Source organism: Somniosus microcephalus, chromosome 27, assembly GCF_052327205.1.
Source record: "Somniosus microcephalus isolate GS21.2 chromosome 27, FLI_Smic_1.0, whole genome shotgun sequence".
In the NCBI taxonomy this organism is placed as follows: domain Eukaryota; kingdom Metazoa; phylum Chordata; class Chondrichthyes; order Squaliformes; family Somniosidae; genus Somniosus; species Somniosus microcephalus.
The window spans coordinates 41,751,405-41,770,016 of record NC_141013.1 but is presented as its reverse complement, the minus strand read 5'-3'; the positions used below and the strand labels follow the sequence as shown (position 1 = coordinate 41,770,016).

General features: G+C 44.4%; 1 protein-coding gene across 1 annotated transcript in view; it reads left to right on the top strand.

Moving 5' to 3' along the window:
• The first annotated feature begins 529 nt into the window (after window positions 1–529).
• The window catches only part of LOC147100146 (uncharacterized), an 87,055-nt gene continuing 68,972 nt past the window's right edge, over window positions 530–18,612 (top strand). Inside the window, exon 1 of the mRNA XM_085968968.1 lies at window positions 530–878. Coding sequence (XP_085825094.1) covers window positions 530–878 — 349 coding nt within the window. The remainder of the gene's footprint in view (window positions 879–18,612) is intronic.

Below are 18,612 nucleotides of genomic sequence, written 5' to 3'. Positions count from 1 at the left end.
GAACCCCACTGGAAACAGCCTTCCAGTCACAAAAACACCCATCAACCATTACTCTCTGCTTCCTGTCTCCGAGCCAGTTTTGAATCCAACTTGACACTTTGCCCTGGATCCCATGGGCTTTTAACTTCATGACCAGTCTGCCATGTGGACAAAAGCCTTGCTAAAGTCCATATACACTACATCAAACGCACTACCCTCCTTGTTACCTCCTCAAAAAATGTAATCAAGTCTATCAGCAGAACAGCAGAGGGGGAGGGAAGCATGCAAAAATCTGCTAAAGCGAAGGCTCCTGTGGCCTGGGAATGTGGCAGAGGAAAGGGGGGTAGACCCCCACCCCCCCCCCCCACCGGCCGTCTACCGATAGGGGATCCCCACCCCAATCACCAGCCTGCACCTCCTCCAGTCTCTGGTGCAGCCATTCTCAATTACCAGCACTCGCTGCCCCAGTTATCTTTCTGTTGTGTATATATTGAGCTTTAGGTTGCAAACATTGACTCTTTGACTTTCTGATCCCATTCACAGATTGGAAATGCAAACTGACGAAAACCTCAGCACTCCATCTGCTCTCGAAGACATTTCCACCGACTGCCCGCCTGAGGGGTTTTCACAATGTAGAATGTCTCTGGCCATCCATTTATTGCCGCCTTTTCGAAAGCATTTGCTCCTTCAAAATAACTCACCTGCATCGCAGACGACCTCCAGGCTTCTTGCACCCAAGGACCACCTACGGGAGAAAAGGAGGCGAGCTTTTGATGGCCATGGGCCAGCGAGAGAATTTACACTGCACCTGCTGTATTTGGCAGTTTTTGCTTTAGTTGTACTGGGTTTGCTCCACTGGGATGGCAAGATTCGGTTACCACAAGGAAAAGGTGCCAAAGGTAAGCTAGTCAGCGCCCTCCAGGTGTGATGCATTCTGCTCAGTGAGGAGGAATGATAGATTACCTACCCTGTAGAGCCATGCTTGGCCAAAGAGCTGAGCGATAACATAAAACTAAAGGAAAGAGCATGCAAAAGTGCAAAGAATAGTGTAGATCCAGGGGACTGGGAGAGATATAAAGAACAGCAAAGGAAGACAAATGGCAGTCAATGTGGGCCCTTTAAAAACAGACACGGGTAATACTGCAAAAGAAAATAAGGAAATGGCAGACTTGTTGAATAACTACTTTGTGTCACTCTTCACATAAGAGGATAATATTCCTGACATTCCAGGGAAGCTAATAATGAATCAAGGACTGGAACTCACTAAAGTTAAAGTAAGCAAGAAAACAGTATAGAAAAAAATAATGGCACTAAAGACTGACAAATCCCCAGGACCTGATGGTTTCCACCCCAGGGTTTTAAAGGAATTGGGTGAGGAAATTGCAGATGTTTTAGCCATAACCAAAGCTCCCTCGATTCAGGAATTGTCCCTTTTAGATTGGAAAACTGCAAATGTAACTCCATTATTTAAGAAAGGTGAGAGAGAGAGAAACCAGGAACTGCTAGACCTATTACTCTAACAGGTTGTGGGAAGTTATTGGAAGATATAATTAAGGACAAAGTGACTGAGCACTTAGAGAAATTTGAGCTGATTAGAGAGAGCCACTGTCTAACGAACCTAATTGAATTTTTTGAGGAAGTAACTAAAGTAGTAGAGAGGGGAATGTCGATGGATATAGTTTATATGGACTTCCAGAAGACATTTGATAAGGTTCCACGTAAAATTAAAGCTCATGGAATTGAAGTCAAATTATTGACCTAGTTAGGAGATTGGTTAGGCAGTAGAAGACAGAGTAGGGATAATGGGTCTGTAATCAAATCGGAAGGAAGTGACTAGTGGTGTCCCACGAGGATCTGTACTGGGGCCTGAACTTTTCACTATATTTATTAATGACGTAGGCAACCCAATAGAGAGCCATATATCCAAGTTTGCTGATGACACAAAGATAGGTGGCATAGTAAGTAGTGTGGATGGGAGCATAAAATTACAAAGAGACATTGATCGATTAACTGCGCAAAACTGTGGCAGATGGATTTCAGTGCAGGTTGGTCATCCATTTTGGACCAAAAAAGGAGAGATCCGTGTATTTTTTTAAATGGTGAAAAGCTGGAAACAGTGGAGGTCCAAAGAGATTTAGGAGTTCATGTACACAGATCACTAAAATGTAGCGGTCAGGTACAAAAAATAATCAAAAAAGCGAATGGAATGTTAGCCTTTATAACTAGAGGGCTAGAATATAAAGGGAGGAAGTTTTGCTACAGCTATACAAATCCCAGGTTAGACCACATCTGGAGCACTGTGTACAGTTCTGGGCATCGCACCTTGGAAAGGATAGATTGGCCTTGGAAGGAGTGCAGCGCAGATTCACCAGAATGATACCAGGGCTCCAAGGGTTAGATTATGAGGAGAGATTACACAAACTAGGCTTGTAGTCCCTGGAATATAGAAGGTTCAGGGGTGATTGATTGCGGTTTTTAGGATTTTGAAAGGAATGGATGGGGTAGATAGAGAGAAACTTTTTCCGCTGGTGGGGGAGTCTAAGACGAGGGGACATAACCTAATATCGGAGCCAGGCCATTCAGGAGAGAAGTTAGGAAACACTCCTTCACACAAAGGGTGGTAGAAATGTGGAAATCTTTCCCACAGAAAGCAATAGATGCTGGGGCTCAGTTAATAATTTTACATCTGTGATTGATTGCTTAATACCCTTGGGTAGCAAACATCAATGTGGAGCCAAGGCAGGTGGATGGAGTTAGGTCACAGGCCAGCCATGATCTCATTGAATGGCAGAACAGGCTCGAGGGGCTGAATGGCCTCCTCCTGTTCCTATGTTCCATTCTTTAAATGATCTTTTACATACTGTAAGAGGAAACTCCACCTCCTTAGGCTCCAGGGAAACCATGTATTATCCATTACATGAAAATGTTGTCATGGTGCTGTTTATAAGTGAGGCTGCTCTCTGTTTCTGACTCCCATATAATACAGATGGCTCCGTAGCACCAGTTTGTTTTGACCTGAAGCTAAACGTAAACTGACTAACTACTGACCTCTAACACGCCGATAGCAAAAAGAAACCTAGATCCCTGCAAGCTGTCGGGATGGGTCGGTGACATTGTGGTGTGTGGGGGCAGATGTTGGTGAAGGTATGCAGACACAGCTTGTAAAGGCACAGCTTGTTTTGTTGCTGTGTATTGGGCACTGGCCAAAGGGCGTACTGCATGACCACAGCACAGCTGGGGTAGACAATCTGTGCTTAGTGTATCGTTCAAGTTTATGCCTCGGCAACAGAGTCACCCACCCTGAGCACTTGGCAGTGTATGAGATGGCTGTGCCTCACCTAAGGAAGCCGTGGATGGGGACCCATGAGCGACATGAGCATTGCATTGCAAACTGTGTTCTTCAAGCAACAAGGGACTTGCAAAGGATCAGACACTTTATAACCCAGGTCACAGATACCCTGTGCTTTGACCGTCGGCAAGCAGAGGCAGATGGGGGTTCTTCCAAAAGGAATTCTTAGTGTACAGTGCACCATGGGCTGAACCCATGTGGCAATTCAAGCACCCGTGCATTCATTAACAGAAAAATATATCACACAGCGACTATCCAACTGCTCTGCGACCGCTGACAATGAATGATATGCATGTTACATGCATGGTTTCCAAAGAGTGAAGACAAGTTGGACTGTTGGCTCTTCAGTTAGATGGACTAACCCCCTCAGCATAGACCATTTGAGAGGCAGAACCCTCACAGACAGATGTTTTGACTCTGCAAGCTCTGATGTTTGAACCACACCAGGTGTGCTCTACTGCCTGATGTGCAACATAGCCATCGGCAGTTATATGGTCTCATGCTGAATGTTATAATCTCAACCTCATGTTCAAATCCCTTCATGGCCTTGCCGCTCCCTATCTCTGTAACCTTCTCTAGCCCCACAGAACGCCGAAAACTCTGGCCTCTTGTACGTATTGAAATCCCTTCTCCCCTTCCATTGGCAGCCTTGCCTTCAGCCGTCTGGGACCTAAACTCTGGAATTTCCTCCCCAAACCTCTCCACCTCTCCTCCTTAAATCCCACCTCTTTGATCAAGCTTTTAGTCGCTCCTAATATCTTCTTCTTTGGCTCAGCGTCTATTTTTTGTCTAATTACACTTCTGTGAAGTGCAACATTTTTCTGTGTTAAACAGAATTTTCATTCAGAAGTCGGGAAGGAGGCGGGACTACAACTTTTGGGTTTTAGTCCCGCCTCCATCGACGTCCAGCCAATCCACGCAATTTTCCCTTGATTGACTTTGTTGAGCCCGCCCAGCGGGCTCAGCAGGCCAATTAAGGGCCACCCGGCAACAGGTGACGTCACAGACTGAAATTTCATCTGTCAAGATGTGTTGACAGATGAAATATCAGTGTTTCACAGCTGTTTGAAGCTGTCAAACACTGACAGTCTGACTTCTAACCTGAGTCCTTCTACGCAGACTCAGTTAGAAATCACGCCGGCACTGAAAGCTGAAGGCTGTCACTTTTGACAGATCGCAGCCGTTCTGCTTTCAGTTCTGGCTGAATGATGGACTCCCGAAGCCTAGAGGAAGGAAGGCTTTAAAGGTAAGTACAGGTAATTTAAACTTCTTTACACACTTTAGACACACCAAACACTCATGCACCCATCACTCACCTGAACACCGACATCTCGACCCCTCCAAGTCCTTCAACCCGACGGCCCACCTCCTCTAACCTGGCGTGGATTGGAGCTGTCGGGAATCCCACACGACACCCTTCAAAATAGGGATTAAGCTAAAAACTGCCTGTTAACAGTTAATTGGCACTAATCCCTTCCCACCTCGGGTCGGCGGGTCCCAGTGCGGACCCGCCTCCTTTGAAACTTACGTGGAGGCGGGTTTTGGGCGGGATGGTGTCGGGACCCCCGAATTCGGGATTTTTGCCCCCCCGCACGCCTAAAAACCCGCCTCACGGCACACTGAAAATCTTCTAGGCCTATATAAATGCAGGTTGTTGTTGTAAGTACTTTGTCTGCAGGAAGTTTGTCCGAATATTTGAGAGCTGACAGAATTCACTGTAATTATTAGCTGTATTTGAATAATTGCAGTCAGTCTTCAGTCTCACTCTGGTGTATTTTTGCTGCCTACTATAATCTTCATATCTTAATGTGCAGTTCTTGGTTTCAGTTATGGTTCAGTGGGTGGCACTCTCGCCTCTGAGTCAGAAGGCCGTGGATTCAAGTCCCAGTCCAGAGATTTGAGCACATAATCTAGGCTGACACTCCCAGTGCAGTACTGAGGGAGTACTGAGGGAGTGCTACACTGTCGGAGATGCCATCTTTCGGATAAGGCGTTAAACCGAGACCCCGTCTGCCTTTTCAGGTGGACGTAAACGATCCGAAGGACCTATTTTGAAAAAAAAACAGGGAGTTCTACCCTGGTGTCCTGGCCAATATTAATCCCTCAACCAACATCACTAAAAACAGATTATCTGGTCATTTATTTCATTACTGTTTGTGGGAGCTTGCTGTGTGCAAATTGGCTGTCGCGTTTCCTACATTACAACAGTGACTACACTTCAAAAGTACATCATTGGCTATAAAGCACTTTGGGCTGTCCTGAGGTTGTGAAAGGTGCTATATAAATGCAAGTATTTCTTTTTTTACATGCTTCAGAACTGTCCCTCCATTTCTCATAGATATGGCTCAGTCCACCGCTGGATTGGGGTGATTGTGCGATCATTCGCTCCAGCCAGGTACCTCCCTCCTGCTCCTTGCCTATACCTTCATTCCCTTCTCCTATTGCCATTTTACTGCCTCCTTTTTTCACCGTGCCCAGTTGAGTCCTGGTGTTTCAATCCTGGTTCCTTGTGGCCTGGTCTCCCTGCCCAGGGATCCAGCCCCATTTAGATTTGCATTTTTTTAGAAAGAGATAAAAGTGGAGATGTGAAGCAGGCAGGGGCATCACAAGGACATGGAGATTCTGGGAAAAGTGTGGAGACTTTGGAACGGGTGCCATACCATGAAAGTTACAGAGGAGGTGTCTCAGCGGCGTGAACAGTAGGAGGCATGTTAGTGAGAGGAGTGGATCGTGGAGGAACGTCAGGGCCAAGAGATGGAAATAGCCACACCATTTTCAGTACAGTGAAAACCATCAGCAGCTCCTCAGGAATTTTCTACGTCAGTGCTAAGTACAATATTACCCAAGGAATGGTAATATGTCATGATAAAGAATACTTAACATTTGTGACATTCTGATGGGCTTTTCTACCAATGTCCATCTATATCCTGTATATGAGAAAGACAAAAGTGAGTGTGTGAGAGAGAAAGACAGAGAGTGTGTGTGTATGTGAGACAGTATTAGAAACTATGGCCTAAAAATTCGATAAAGCCCGAAAAACGGGCAGTGCCACTGCGGGGCGAGGTTCATACGCGCCCATAAAAATAATACACTAATCTGTCAGATTTTAAAGAATGCAACCTGCAGTTTAAATTAAATCTGTGTTTAATTCAACTGCTGACACTCTCCTATTTAGCCGGCTAATTTGTCAAGTACAATTATTAATCCAAAAAAATCATCATTAACTGATCAAATGACTGCAATTTGGGCGGAATCATTCTAGCAGTTTGAGGTTCCAAATACTTGAAGTTATGAAAATTCATGCTACATGTGTCATCAAATTTCTGATTACACCATCTAGTGCAAACAATGTCAAAGTTATTTGAAACGGTGATTGGTGAGGAATGCAAACCTGTCACAGAGCCTGGGTTCGTTGGGGCTGCACGTACTCTGCAGAGTTATTGAAGACTGATTAGTGAAAGCTCCGCCGCCTTCTCTCGGGTCAGATACGCGCTGGCAGCGGCTGCACGCACGGGCGTGCTTTGGCGAGGACGTTAAAAGGAACAGCGACGGCCAGAATTGCTCCGCGTGCGTCAATTCCGCGTTACACGCCGACTGACATCACGATCTTGATCATTAAAATATTTAAGGCGAGTGCAGGCAATGGTAGCGCTGCCGACCTGCCCAATATGGCAGCCGCCATGTTCCACGCCGGAAGCGAGACGGCCACGTTTTTAAAATTCAAAACCTGCCTTAACGTCTGGCGCTAAAGGTTCCAATTTCTAGGCCTATATGTGTATCTGTAAGAGAAACAGGCAGAGAGATGTAAAGGAAGATACCTTAGTCTATTCTGACTGTATATAGGTGCCCATGGTTAATATGAATAGGTGATACAGTGGGAAAATGTTTAAAAACAAGTGATGTGAAATATAGCTCCATATTGATGACGCACCAGTCATAATGAAAGAAATATTTAACTCATTTATGACAGTTAGACATTAATAGACCAGTGACTTTTCAAGACAATATTTCCTTTTGATTATCTATGCAGAATGTTCACATCCTAAGTCATAGGAACATAGGAACAGGAGGAGGCCATTCAGCCCCTCGAGCCTGTTCCGCCATTCAGTTAGATCATGGCTGATCTGCATCTTAACTCCATCTACCCGCCTTGGTTCCATAACCCTTAATACCCTTGCCTAACAAAAAATCTATCAAAAGCCACTCCTCTGGTTAAGTCCAACTGAATAGATAATAATGGCTTGCATTACGTAGACAGGACAGGAATTTCGTGTATCTCAAGGAGTGAAAGGGCACCCCTAGAAATGGAATAAATTGCCAATTGTAGTTGCATTTTAAATTTGTAATTTAAAGAACTCCTTAGTACTTGCAGATTCCAAGGCCATCATTTACAAGAGCATCAAGTTCTGTAAGTGTACAGCAGAGCAAGGACTGGCACCTCCAGGGGAAACGGTCTGTGTGTGGCCAAGTCAAGCGTAGGTCCCTTACAGTCAGAATCGGGGGAATTTATAATGGGAAACAAGGAAATGGCAGACCAACTAAATACATACTTTGGTTCTGTCTTCACAAAGGAGGACACAAATAACCTCCCAGAGATGCCGGGGAACATAGGATCTGATGAAAGGGAGGAACTGAAAGAAATCAGTATTTGTAGGGAAATGGTGTTAGGAAAATTGATGGGACTGAAGGCCGATAAATCCCCAGGGCCTGATGGTCTACATCCCAGGGTACTTAAGGAAGTGGCCCTAGAGATAGTAGATGCATTGCTGGTCATCTTCCAGAACTCGATAGACTCTGGAACGGTACCCATGGATTGGAGGGTAGTTAATGTTACCCCACTATTCAAAAAAGGTGGTAGAGAAAAAGCGGGGAATTATAGACCGGTAAGCCTGACATCGGAAGTGGGGAAAATGCTAGAGTCTATTATAAAAGATGTAATAGCAGAGCACTTGAAAAGCAGTGACCGGATCGGACAAAGTCAACATGGATTTACAAAAGGTAAATCATGCTTGACTAATCTACTGGAATTTTTTGAGGATGTAACTGGTAAAATAGATAAGGGAGAACCAGTGGATGTGGTGTATTTGGACTTTCAGAAGGCTTTCGATAAGGTCCCACATAAGAGATTAGCGTGCAAAATTAAGGCACATGGGATTGGGGGCAAGATATTGACTTGGATAGAGAACTGGTTGGCGGACAGAAAGCAAAGAGTTGGAATAAACGGGTCGTTTTCCAAGTGGCAGGCAGTGACTAGTGGGGTACCGCAAGGATTGGTCCTAGGACCCCAGCTGTTCACAATATATATTAATGATCTGGACGAGGGAATTGGATGTAATATCTCCAAATTTGCAGACGACACAAAGCTGGCTGGGAGGGTAAGCTGTGAGGAGGATGTCGTGAAACTCCAGTACGATTCGGACAAGTTGGGTGATTGGGCAGAAACATGGCAAATGCACTATAATGTGGATAAATGTGAAGTTATCCACTTTGGTGGCAAAAACAGGAAGGCAGATTATTATTTGAATGGCAATAGATTGGGAGAAGGGGAAGTGCAAAGGGACCTGGGTGTTATTGTGCACCAGTCGCTGAAGGTAAGCATGCAGGTGCAGCAGGCGGTTAAGAGGGCAAATGGTATGTTGGCCTTCGTAGCAAGAGGGTGCGAAAACAGAAACAAGGATGTCTTGCTACAGTTGTACAGGGCCTTGGTGAGACCGCACCTTGAGTATTGTGTGCAGTTTTGGTCACCTTACCTGAGGAAGGACGTTCTTGCCATGGAGGGAGTGCAGCGAAGATTCACCAGGCTGATACCTGGGATGGCAGGAATGCCGTATGAGGAGAGATTGTGTCGATTGGGCTTATACTCACTGGAGTTTAGAAGATTGAGAGGGGATCTCATCGGAACCTATAAAATTCTGTCAGGTCTGGACAGACTGGATGCAGGAAGGATGTTTCGGATGGCCGGGGAGTCCAGAACTAGGGGTCATAGTCTAAGGATAAGGGGTAAGCCATTTAGGACTGAAATGAGGAGGAATTTCTTCACCCAGAGAGTGGTGAACCTGTGGAATTCTCTGCCACAGAGGGCGGTGGAGGCCAATTCATTAAATATATTCAAGAAGGAGTTGGATATATTTCTTAAGGCTAAAGGGATCAAGGGATATGGGGAGAAGGCAGGGACAGGGTACTGAATTTGGATGATCAGCCATGATCTCATTGAATGGCCGAGCAGGCTCGAAGGGCCGAATGGCCTACTCCTGCTCCTATCTTCTATGTTTCTATGTTCAAAACCCAGTGTTGCTGATGAAAATGTAGACAAACATTCCTCAAAGCCAACCAATCAAACCTGTAAATACTTCAGTTGCCATTCTCTGCTTGATTTTAAATATGAAACTGCAAAGGAAGTAAAGTTAAAAAGATATATACAGGAAACTCTCGATTTACCGGCACCTCAATAACCGGAAATCTCTGTTAACCGGCAAAATGCAGGAGTAGGTTCAGGTAAGCTTTACTTCATATTAGTGGCTGTTCCTGGATCTGTGGCCGTGTAACCGAGGTTCCTGCACCTGTTGCTATGCAACAGGGACGCCTGGATCTGTGGTCGGGGTTCCTGCACCTGTTGCCATGCAACAGGGACGCCTGGATCTGTGGCCGTGTATGGGGTTCTCGTACCTTTTACTATACCTCTCTGTAATCCGGACTTTTGGACAAACCGGCACCATGCCGGTCCCATTGGTGCCGGATAAAAAAGAGTTTCCTGTAACTGGTTGAGGGAATTAATAAAAGCACCACACATTTAAATTATGATTGGTGCTATTTTAATCCCGGTGGTAACCCACTTAAATTAAAACCAGTCAGAAAATCTAGGCTGTGTTCTGTTACAAAATAGCAGTGTCCGTTAGTCTCTTGTAATTGAAATCTTCATTGAAATTTGGACTGAAACACATAGTCAGTGCACACATTATACAGTGTCAGCTGTAGCAACTCTCACCTCTGAGTCAGAAGGTCGTGGGTTCGAGTTCTGCTCCGGAGACTTGAGCACAGAATCCAGGCTGACACTCCAGTGCAGTGCTGAAGGAGTGCTGCACTGTCGGAGGTGCCGTCTTTTGGATGAGTCTGCCCTCTCATGGATGTAAAAGACCCCATGGCACTATTTCTAAGAAGATCGGGGGAATTCTCCCCTGTGTCCTGACCAATTTTTAATGACCAAAACAGATTATCTGGTCATTTATCTCATTGCTGTTTTGTGGGACCTTGCTGTGTGCAAATTGGCTACTGCATGTCCTACATTACAACAATGACTACACTTCAAAACTACTTCATTGGCTGCAGAGCACTTTGGGATGCCTTGAGGTCATGAAAGGTGCTATATAAATGCAAGTCTTTCTTTTCTCTATATCACTACTGATCCCACACACACTAATCCACTAGGTCATAGGCACATTCTTACTGTCAGTAGCACTGACACTAGCACCAACCTCCCATTCCTCCACTCTCCATATACTCTAACCTGATTGGATCCTTTCCCTCATTAAGTTCCACTCGCCCATCATCTCCTCACTCCTCGCTGATAGACATGTCTCACCCCACTGTGCCTCGGCAACCTCCTTATTTCCCCTCCCGCTCTTCCATGCCCTCACTCTGTGCATCCCCTCCTTTTGCTGCACCATTGTTGGCCTTCAGCTACTGTCTGGAATTTCCTCTCTGAATCCTTCCACATTTCTATTTCTCTCTCTTCCTTTAAAAATATTCTTAAAAGCCATCTGTTCAACCAAGTGTTCGGCCTCCTCACCTAACTGCCGCACCATGTCTCGGAGTCTATTCCCTTTATTTATCTACTTATCCTGTAACATTTTCTACTTTTGACGCACCAGATAAATGCAAGTTCTGATAGCGACTCACTGCTCAAACAGAACACCAAGGGGGTTATTTTAACTTTTATTGATGGTGTGTAATGGGCGATATCGGATCGTCCGCCTATTGTATATCTCTCCCAATTGAAGTCAATTGAAATTAAACTCGGGAGAGGTGTATAACGGGTGGCCGACTCAATATCGCCCATTTTACACTAACGCCAAATCTTAAAATTGCCCCCAAAGAGTCTTTCTATCTCCCTTGTTTTCCCTGATCCTTGAGAATCCTCACTTAAACTTCACCCAGGAGTGGAAAAGAGAGTAGGAGAGATCCTAACTGTTATAGAACCAAGGCTTCAGGCTTGGTGGCTAGGTTGAGATTTGCTCATGTGATATTTTGGCTTGTGTCGTTCCTGCAGCATTTCAGATCCCAACTCCTCCAAGTTTGCAGGGTTTTCCTTTGGCTAAGAGAAATCCCAGATCAATTGATTTTGCCCCAGGGGATTCTCAACGTTCCATCGAGCTCTCCCCTGCCCCCCCCAGAGCTGCTATCTGGTAATTGATGCCATCTGTGCCGTTGTGCTCCCTCCCTACAAAATCCTGCAATATTTGACTTTCAGGCATTTCCAAAACAAAAAAAAAAGTTGGTAGAAACCGATTCCATAGTAACTTTCAAAAGGGAATTGGATAAATTTGCAGGGCTATGGGGAAAGAGCATTGGAGAGTGGGAATAATCGGATAGCTCTTTCAGAGAGCCAGCACAGACATGATGGGCCGAATGGACTCCTGTGCTGTATGAGTCTATGATTCCTTCAGAGCAGGGATTTATGCCTTCTGCCCCCAGGGTTTTGTTAATCTTAAGATCTTCTAACTTGTCAAGCAGTTTCACAAAACTAACCACAAGTTGTTGGGTGTAGCACAGAAATCAGATCACATGTTCGTGGAATGCTCATCACTCAATAATTCCTGAAAATGTTTGTTGAATATTTTACAAGGAAGTAAAATCCTTGGGCGTGAAGACTGTTAACATTTTATTCACCTGACATCTTTGGGGAAAAACCATGTTTTAACATAAAAGGAGGTCAGATGGATAAATGTCCCTGGGCTGATAGCTGGCTGGGGTAAGGTACTGACTTGGATAGAGAACTGGTTGGCAGACGGCAAGCAGAGAGTTAGAATAAATGGGTCTTTCTTCGAGTGGCAGGCAGTGACTAGTGGGGTACCGCAGGGATCGCTGCTAGGATCCCAGCTATTCACAATATATATTAATGATCTAGACGAGGGAACTAGATGTAATATCTCTAAGTTTGCAGACGACACAAAGCTGGGTGGGCGTGTGTGCTGTGAGGAGGATGCCGAGAAACTCCAGTATGATTTGGACAGGTTGGGTAATATGGCAGATGCAGTATAATGTGGATAAATGCGAGGTTATCCACTTTGGTGGCAAAAACAGGAAGGCAGATTATTATCTGAACGGCAATAGATTGGGAGAAGGGGAAGTGCAACGAGACCTGGGTGTCCTTGTGCACCAGTCGTTTAAGGTAAGCATGCAGGTGCAGCAAGCGGTTAAGAAGGCAAATGGTATGTTGGCCTTCATAGCGAGAGGATTTGAGTACAGGAGCAAGGATGTCTTGCTGCAGTTGTACAGGGCCTTGGTGAGACCACACCTTGAGTATTGTGTGCAGTTTTGGTCGCCTTATCTGAGGAAGGATGTTCTTGCCATGGAGGGAGCGCAGCGAACATTCACCAGACTGATACCTGGGATGGCAGGAATGACGTATGAGGAGAGATTGGGTTGATTGGACTTATATTCGCTGGAGTTTAGAAGAATGAGAGGGGATCTCATTGAAACTTAGAAAATTCTAACAGGAGTAGACAGACTAGACGCAGGAAGGATGTTCCCGATGGCAGGGGAGTCCAGAACCAGGGGTCACAGTCTAAAGATAAGGGGTAAGCCATTTAGGACAGAGATGAGGAGGAATTTCTTCACCCAGAGAGTGGTGAACCTGTGGAATTCTCTACCACAGAAGGCAGTTGAGGCCAATTCATTAAATATATTCAAGAAGGAGTTAGATATATTTCTTAAGGCTAAAGGGATCAAGGGATATGGGGAGAAAGCAGGGACAGGGTACTGAATTTGGATGATCAGCCATGATCTCATTAAATGGTGGAGCAGGCTCGAGGGGCCGAATGGCCTACTCCTGCTCCTATCTTCTATGTTTCTATGTTATTTCTGTCCACTGTACAGCTACAGGAGAATTAACACGTGGCTAAAGGGCTGGTGTGGGAAGAGGGGTTCCTTTTCATGGGACACTGGCATCAGTACTGGGACAGGAAGGAGTTGTACCGATGGGACGGGCTCCACATGAAACGGGATAGGACCCGTGTCCTAGTGGACAGGGTAAATAGGGAGGTGGCAAAGGCTTTAAACTAGTAAGATGGGGGGAGGGATCGACAAGAAATGAAACCAGCCTAAATATAAACAAAACAGGAAAGGAGAGCATAGGAAAGAGTAAAGAAAGGGAGGAGATTGATGGCCAGGGAATAAATGGAGTTATAGAACAGGAGTGTAAAAAGATGGTTAAAAATAAAGTGAAAGGAACTGCTATTAAAAATGAATGAAACTGTCTGTACAGCAATGCACACAGTGTCCGTAATAAAACAGGGGAGCTGGAGGCAATCATGCGTTGCGAGGAACCAGATAGTAGGGATTACGGAGACATGGCTACAGAAAAATCAGGACTGGGAATTAAACATTTCAGGGTATAATATATTTAGAAAAGATATAGAGGGAAAAAGGGGAGGTGGAGTAGCTGTACTTATTAGGGATAACATAATGGCAGTAGAAAAAAGTGACTCCGCTATCAGCAAGACAGAAATAGAATCCATGCGGATAGAAATAAAAGATAACAAAGGATTAATCACACGAATAGGCTTACTCTACAGACCACCTAATAGTGGGAGGGAGGTGGAGGAAGAAATATGCAAACAAAGCAGGAAAATAGGTAAAAAAACATAGAATAATAATCATGGGGGATTTCAACTACCCCGATATTAATTGGACAGAAGAGGTAGGTAAAAGGGATAAGGGAATGGAGTTCCTACAATGTGTTCAGGACTCCTTTCTAACCCAATATGTAAAAAGCCCAAAAAGGGAGGATTCGCTATTGGATCTAGTAATGGGGAATGAACCAGAGCAGACAAGAGAAGTAAAAATAGGGGAACATCTAGGCAATAGTGACCACAATATAATACGTTTTGAAATAATAATTGAGAAGGACATAAGTATGATGAAGACCAGGGTAATAGATTGGAGAAAAGCTGATTTTGAGGGGCTGAGAATAGAACGTGGGAAAATAAAATGGACAACAATATTGGCAAACAATGACGTGGAATAGCAGTGGAAAACATTTAAAACAGTGTTCAGCAGACTCCAGGAAGAATATTTTCTGCTAAAAAACAAGAACAAGCTAAACACTAATGAGACACCATGGATGAATAAAGCCATAAGGAAAACATTGAGGGTAAAGAAAGAGGCATACATTAAGTACATGGGCAGCAGGGGAGAGCATGATAAGGGAAGATGCGAAGAGATTAGGAGAGAAGTCAAAAAAACAATTAGGAAGGCAAAGAGGAATTATGAAATTAAATTATCAACAAATAGTAAAATATTTTACAGGCACATCAATAAGAAAAGGAAGGTTGGGATGGGAATAGGGCCACTAAGGGATGGACGGGATAATACCACAGACAGTGATAGAGCGATGGCAGAAATATTAAATTTTAAATAATTACTTTGCCTCAGTGTTTACCAGGGAGATAGAACAGGTGGACATGACATCGGATCATGAGATTAGTAATGAAATAACTGCATTTAAAATAAAGAGGAGATATATTAAATAAACTAATCAAACGCAAAGGGAAAAAACGCAAAGGGAAAAAACCCTGGTGATTACATCCACGCATTAAAAAAAAATCTAGGGAAGAGATAGCAGAGGCATTACTACACATATTTAATAATACATTAGAAAAAGGTGTAGTGCCAGAGGACTGGCGGATAGCTAACATAATACCTATATTTAAGAAGGGAGATAGGACATGTCCAGGGAACTATAGACCAGTCAACCTAACATCGGTGATAGGAAAAATAATGGAATCCCTACTAAAGGAGAAAATAGAAGAACATCTAGAAGCCAAAAATATAATAATGAATAGTTAACATGGATTTCAAACCTTATTGAAGTTTTTGAAGAGGTAACAGAGAGAATAGACAAGATTAATGCAGTAGATGTAATTTATCTAGATTTTCAAAAGGCCTTCGATAAGGTGCCCCATAATAGTGTAATGAATAAGGTCAGAGAATGCGGAGTCGGGACAAGTAGCAGAATGGATAGCTAGCTGGCTTCAAGATAGAAAGCAGAGAGTCGGAGTAAAGGGTAGCTATTCATAGTGGCAGAAGGTGGGTAGTGGTGTTCCACAAGGATCAGTGCTGGGACCACTGTTGTTCACTATTTATATTAACGATTTAGACTTTGGAATCAAATACACAACTTCTAAATTTGCGGATGACACCAACTTGTGGGGGATAGTTAATACTGAGGAGAACTTCAACAAATTACAGGAAGACATTAATAAACTTGTAGAATGGGCATATAATTGGCAAATGAAATTCAACACAGATAAATGTGAGATATTACATTTTGGTAGGAAGAATGGGGAGGTCACTTATTACTTGGAGGGTGCAAGTCTGGTGGGGTAGAGGAACAATGGGATCTCAGAGTACAAATACACAAATCACTAAAAGTATAGACACAAGTTAACAAGGCCATAAAAAAAAAGCAAACCAAGCACTAGGGTTTGTTTCTAGAGGGATAGAATTGAAAAGTAGTCAAGTTATGCTAAACTTGTATCGACCTTGGTTAGACCACACTTGGAGTACTGCGTGCAGTTCTGGTCACCAGATTATAAAAAGGATATAGAGGCACTGGAGAGGGTGCGGAGAAGATTTACAAGGATGATACCAGAAATGCGAGGGTATACATATCAGGAAAGCATGAACAGGCTGGGTCTCTTTTCGCTTGTAAAAAGAAGGCTGAGGGGTGACCTAATAAAGGTTTTTAAAATTATGAAAAGTTTTGATAGAGTGGATACCGAGAGAGTGTTTCCACTTGTGGGGAAGAGCATAACTAGAGGCCATCAATATAAGATCGTCACCAAGAAATCAAATGGGGAATTCAGGAGAAACTTCTTTACCCAGAGAGTGGTGAGAATGTGGAACTCGCTACCACAGGGAGTGATTGAAGCGAATAGTATCGACTCATTTAAGGGGAGGCTGGACAAGCATGAGGGAGAAGGGAATAGAGGGTTCTGCTGATAGATTGAGATGAGGAAAGACTGGAGGAGGCTCGAGTGGAGCATAAACACCGGCATGGACTGGTTGGGCCGAATGGCCTGTTTCTGTGCCGTACATCCGATGTAATCAGGAGCAACTGAATTACATAAGCAACTTTATGGGACAGGCTGGATAGACCAGTGGGTGTTTTCCTGCCATATCTTTGTATATGCGAACTATTTTTATCTTCAGTTTCAGTGCGGTTTCTATGTTTCAGATCAGTTGACTGTCTTACTCAACTACTCTTCGATACTGAAGAATGTTTCAAGTTTATTCTGAATTCTTTATGCTGTCATCATCTCTTGGGTTCTTTCGGACCGAGCAATGAGGGTCACATGCCCACCAAGGTCCAGATGTGCGCGGCCAGTGGACGGGCCTACCCCCGCCGACAGTACACTCGTAGATCAGCTGTTAATGGCCCGGAATTTCCTTGGAGCCGCTCCTGCTGTAACTTTGCCGTTAGTGCAGCGGAAACCCCGTAAATGTGGTTTCCGAGGAAATTCCGAGCCCACTTGTTTCAACAAATTCCCATACTCCTTCCGTAATTTCCCTTCCCATTTCCTTGCAGTCTTTGTATAGTTTTTCTTTCCTCTTCATATTTTCATTGCCTATTTTGGGGGCCGTTTATTCAATTTACTTTTGTATATCTTGGCTATTTATTTATCTGGCATATTCAGTGTTATGCTTTTAAAAGTTTCTTGGGGAAAGATTCATAGAAACATAGAAGATAGGAGCAGGAGTAGGCCATTCGGCCCCTCGAGCCCGCTCCGCCATTCAATGAGATCATGGCTGATCATCCAAATTCAGTACCCTGTGTTGAATCCGTGAATCTTAAAGTATGGTGTTCTTCAATAAATAGACGGAGACTGCAGATCAACAATCAACAGGTGTTTACTGGATGAGGGTAGTCTAAAAACTAACAGTACAGATGCCTGCTCAAGGCTTATATACAGGTGTGGTCACTGCCGGTACTACAGTATACAGGAGCTGTAAAAGTAGTTCTCTCTTAAAGGTACATACACTACAATTCCTCCCCTTTTAGATTAACAGTACCATAACATTCAAATAACAGTTAACACTTTAACATGCACATTAACTGAAATAGTCCATTTATACATTCAGTCCTTGGGGCGGCTTCCTGATCCTTTCTGGATAGCGCCTTTCCTGAGTGTCTTGTTCTTGGTGCGGAGGCGATTCTGGCCCCCTGTCGTCGGTTAGTTCATCAGTTTCCACTGCTACTGTTCCTGGGGTAGTTGCTACCGGTATGTCGGGTTCATCCCCAGGTACGCGAGACATGGGGTTGACTCGTTCCTGTGACGCTAGGATCTGGTCGACATGGCGTCTCACAATGTTCTCCCCGACATCCACTGTGTACATTAGTTGCCCCTGCCGTGTGCATATTGTTCCGGGTTGCCATTTCTCTGTTCGGTAGTCGTGGGCCAAGACTGGTTGTCCTACATTGAAGCTCCTTGTCGGCTTCTCATTGATGTGCTGGAATTGCTTATCCTCAACATTTCTTCGCACGTTTGGTCTGAGCAAATCCAGACGAGATCGCAACCTTCGGTTAAAGAACATCATGGCCGGGGTCTGGTTGGTAACTGCATGTGTCGCATTTCTGTAGGCTAACAGGAAATTGTCCACCTTATGCTGTAGTGGAATGTCATCATCGCACATGGCCCTTACTGCCTTTTTAAAGGTTTGTACGAACCTCTCAGCCAATCCATTTGTGGCTGGATGATACGGGGCGGATGTGTAATGCCTTACCCCATTCCTTCTCATAAATTTCCGAAACTCTTCGGACACAAACTGTGGTCCGTTATCAGAGCAAATCTGCTCTGGCAAGCCGTTCCTGGCAAATATAGTCCGTAGGACTGCAATCGTTTTCTCCGTAGTGGTGGAGGACATTTTTATCACCTCAGGCCATTTCGAGTGCGCATCCACTGCTATTAAGAACATTGAGACCATGAATGGACCAGCAAAATCAATATGCACCCGTTGCCATGGAGAGGAGGGCCACTCCCATGGGTGTAGAGGGGCATGTGGTG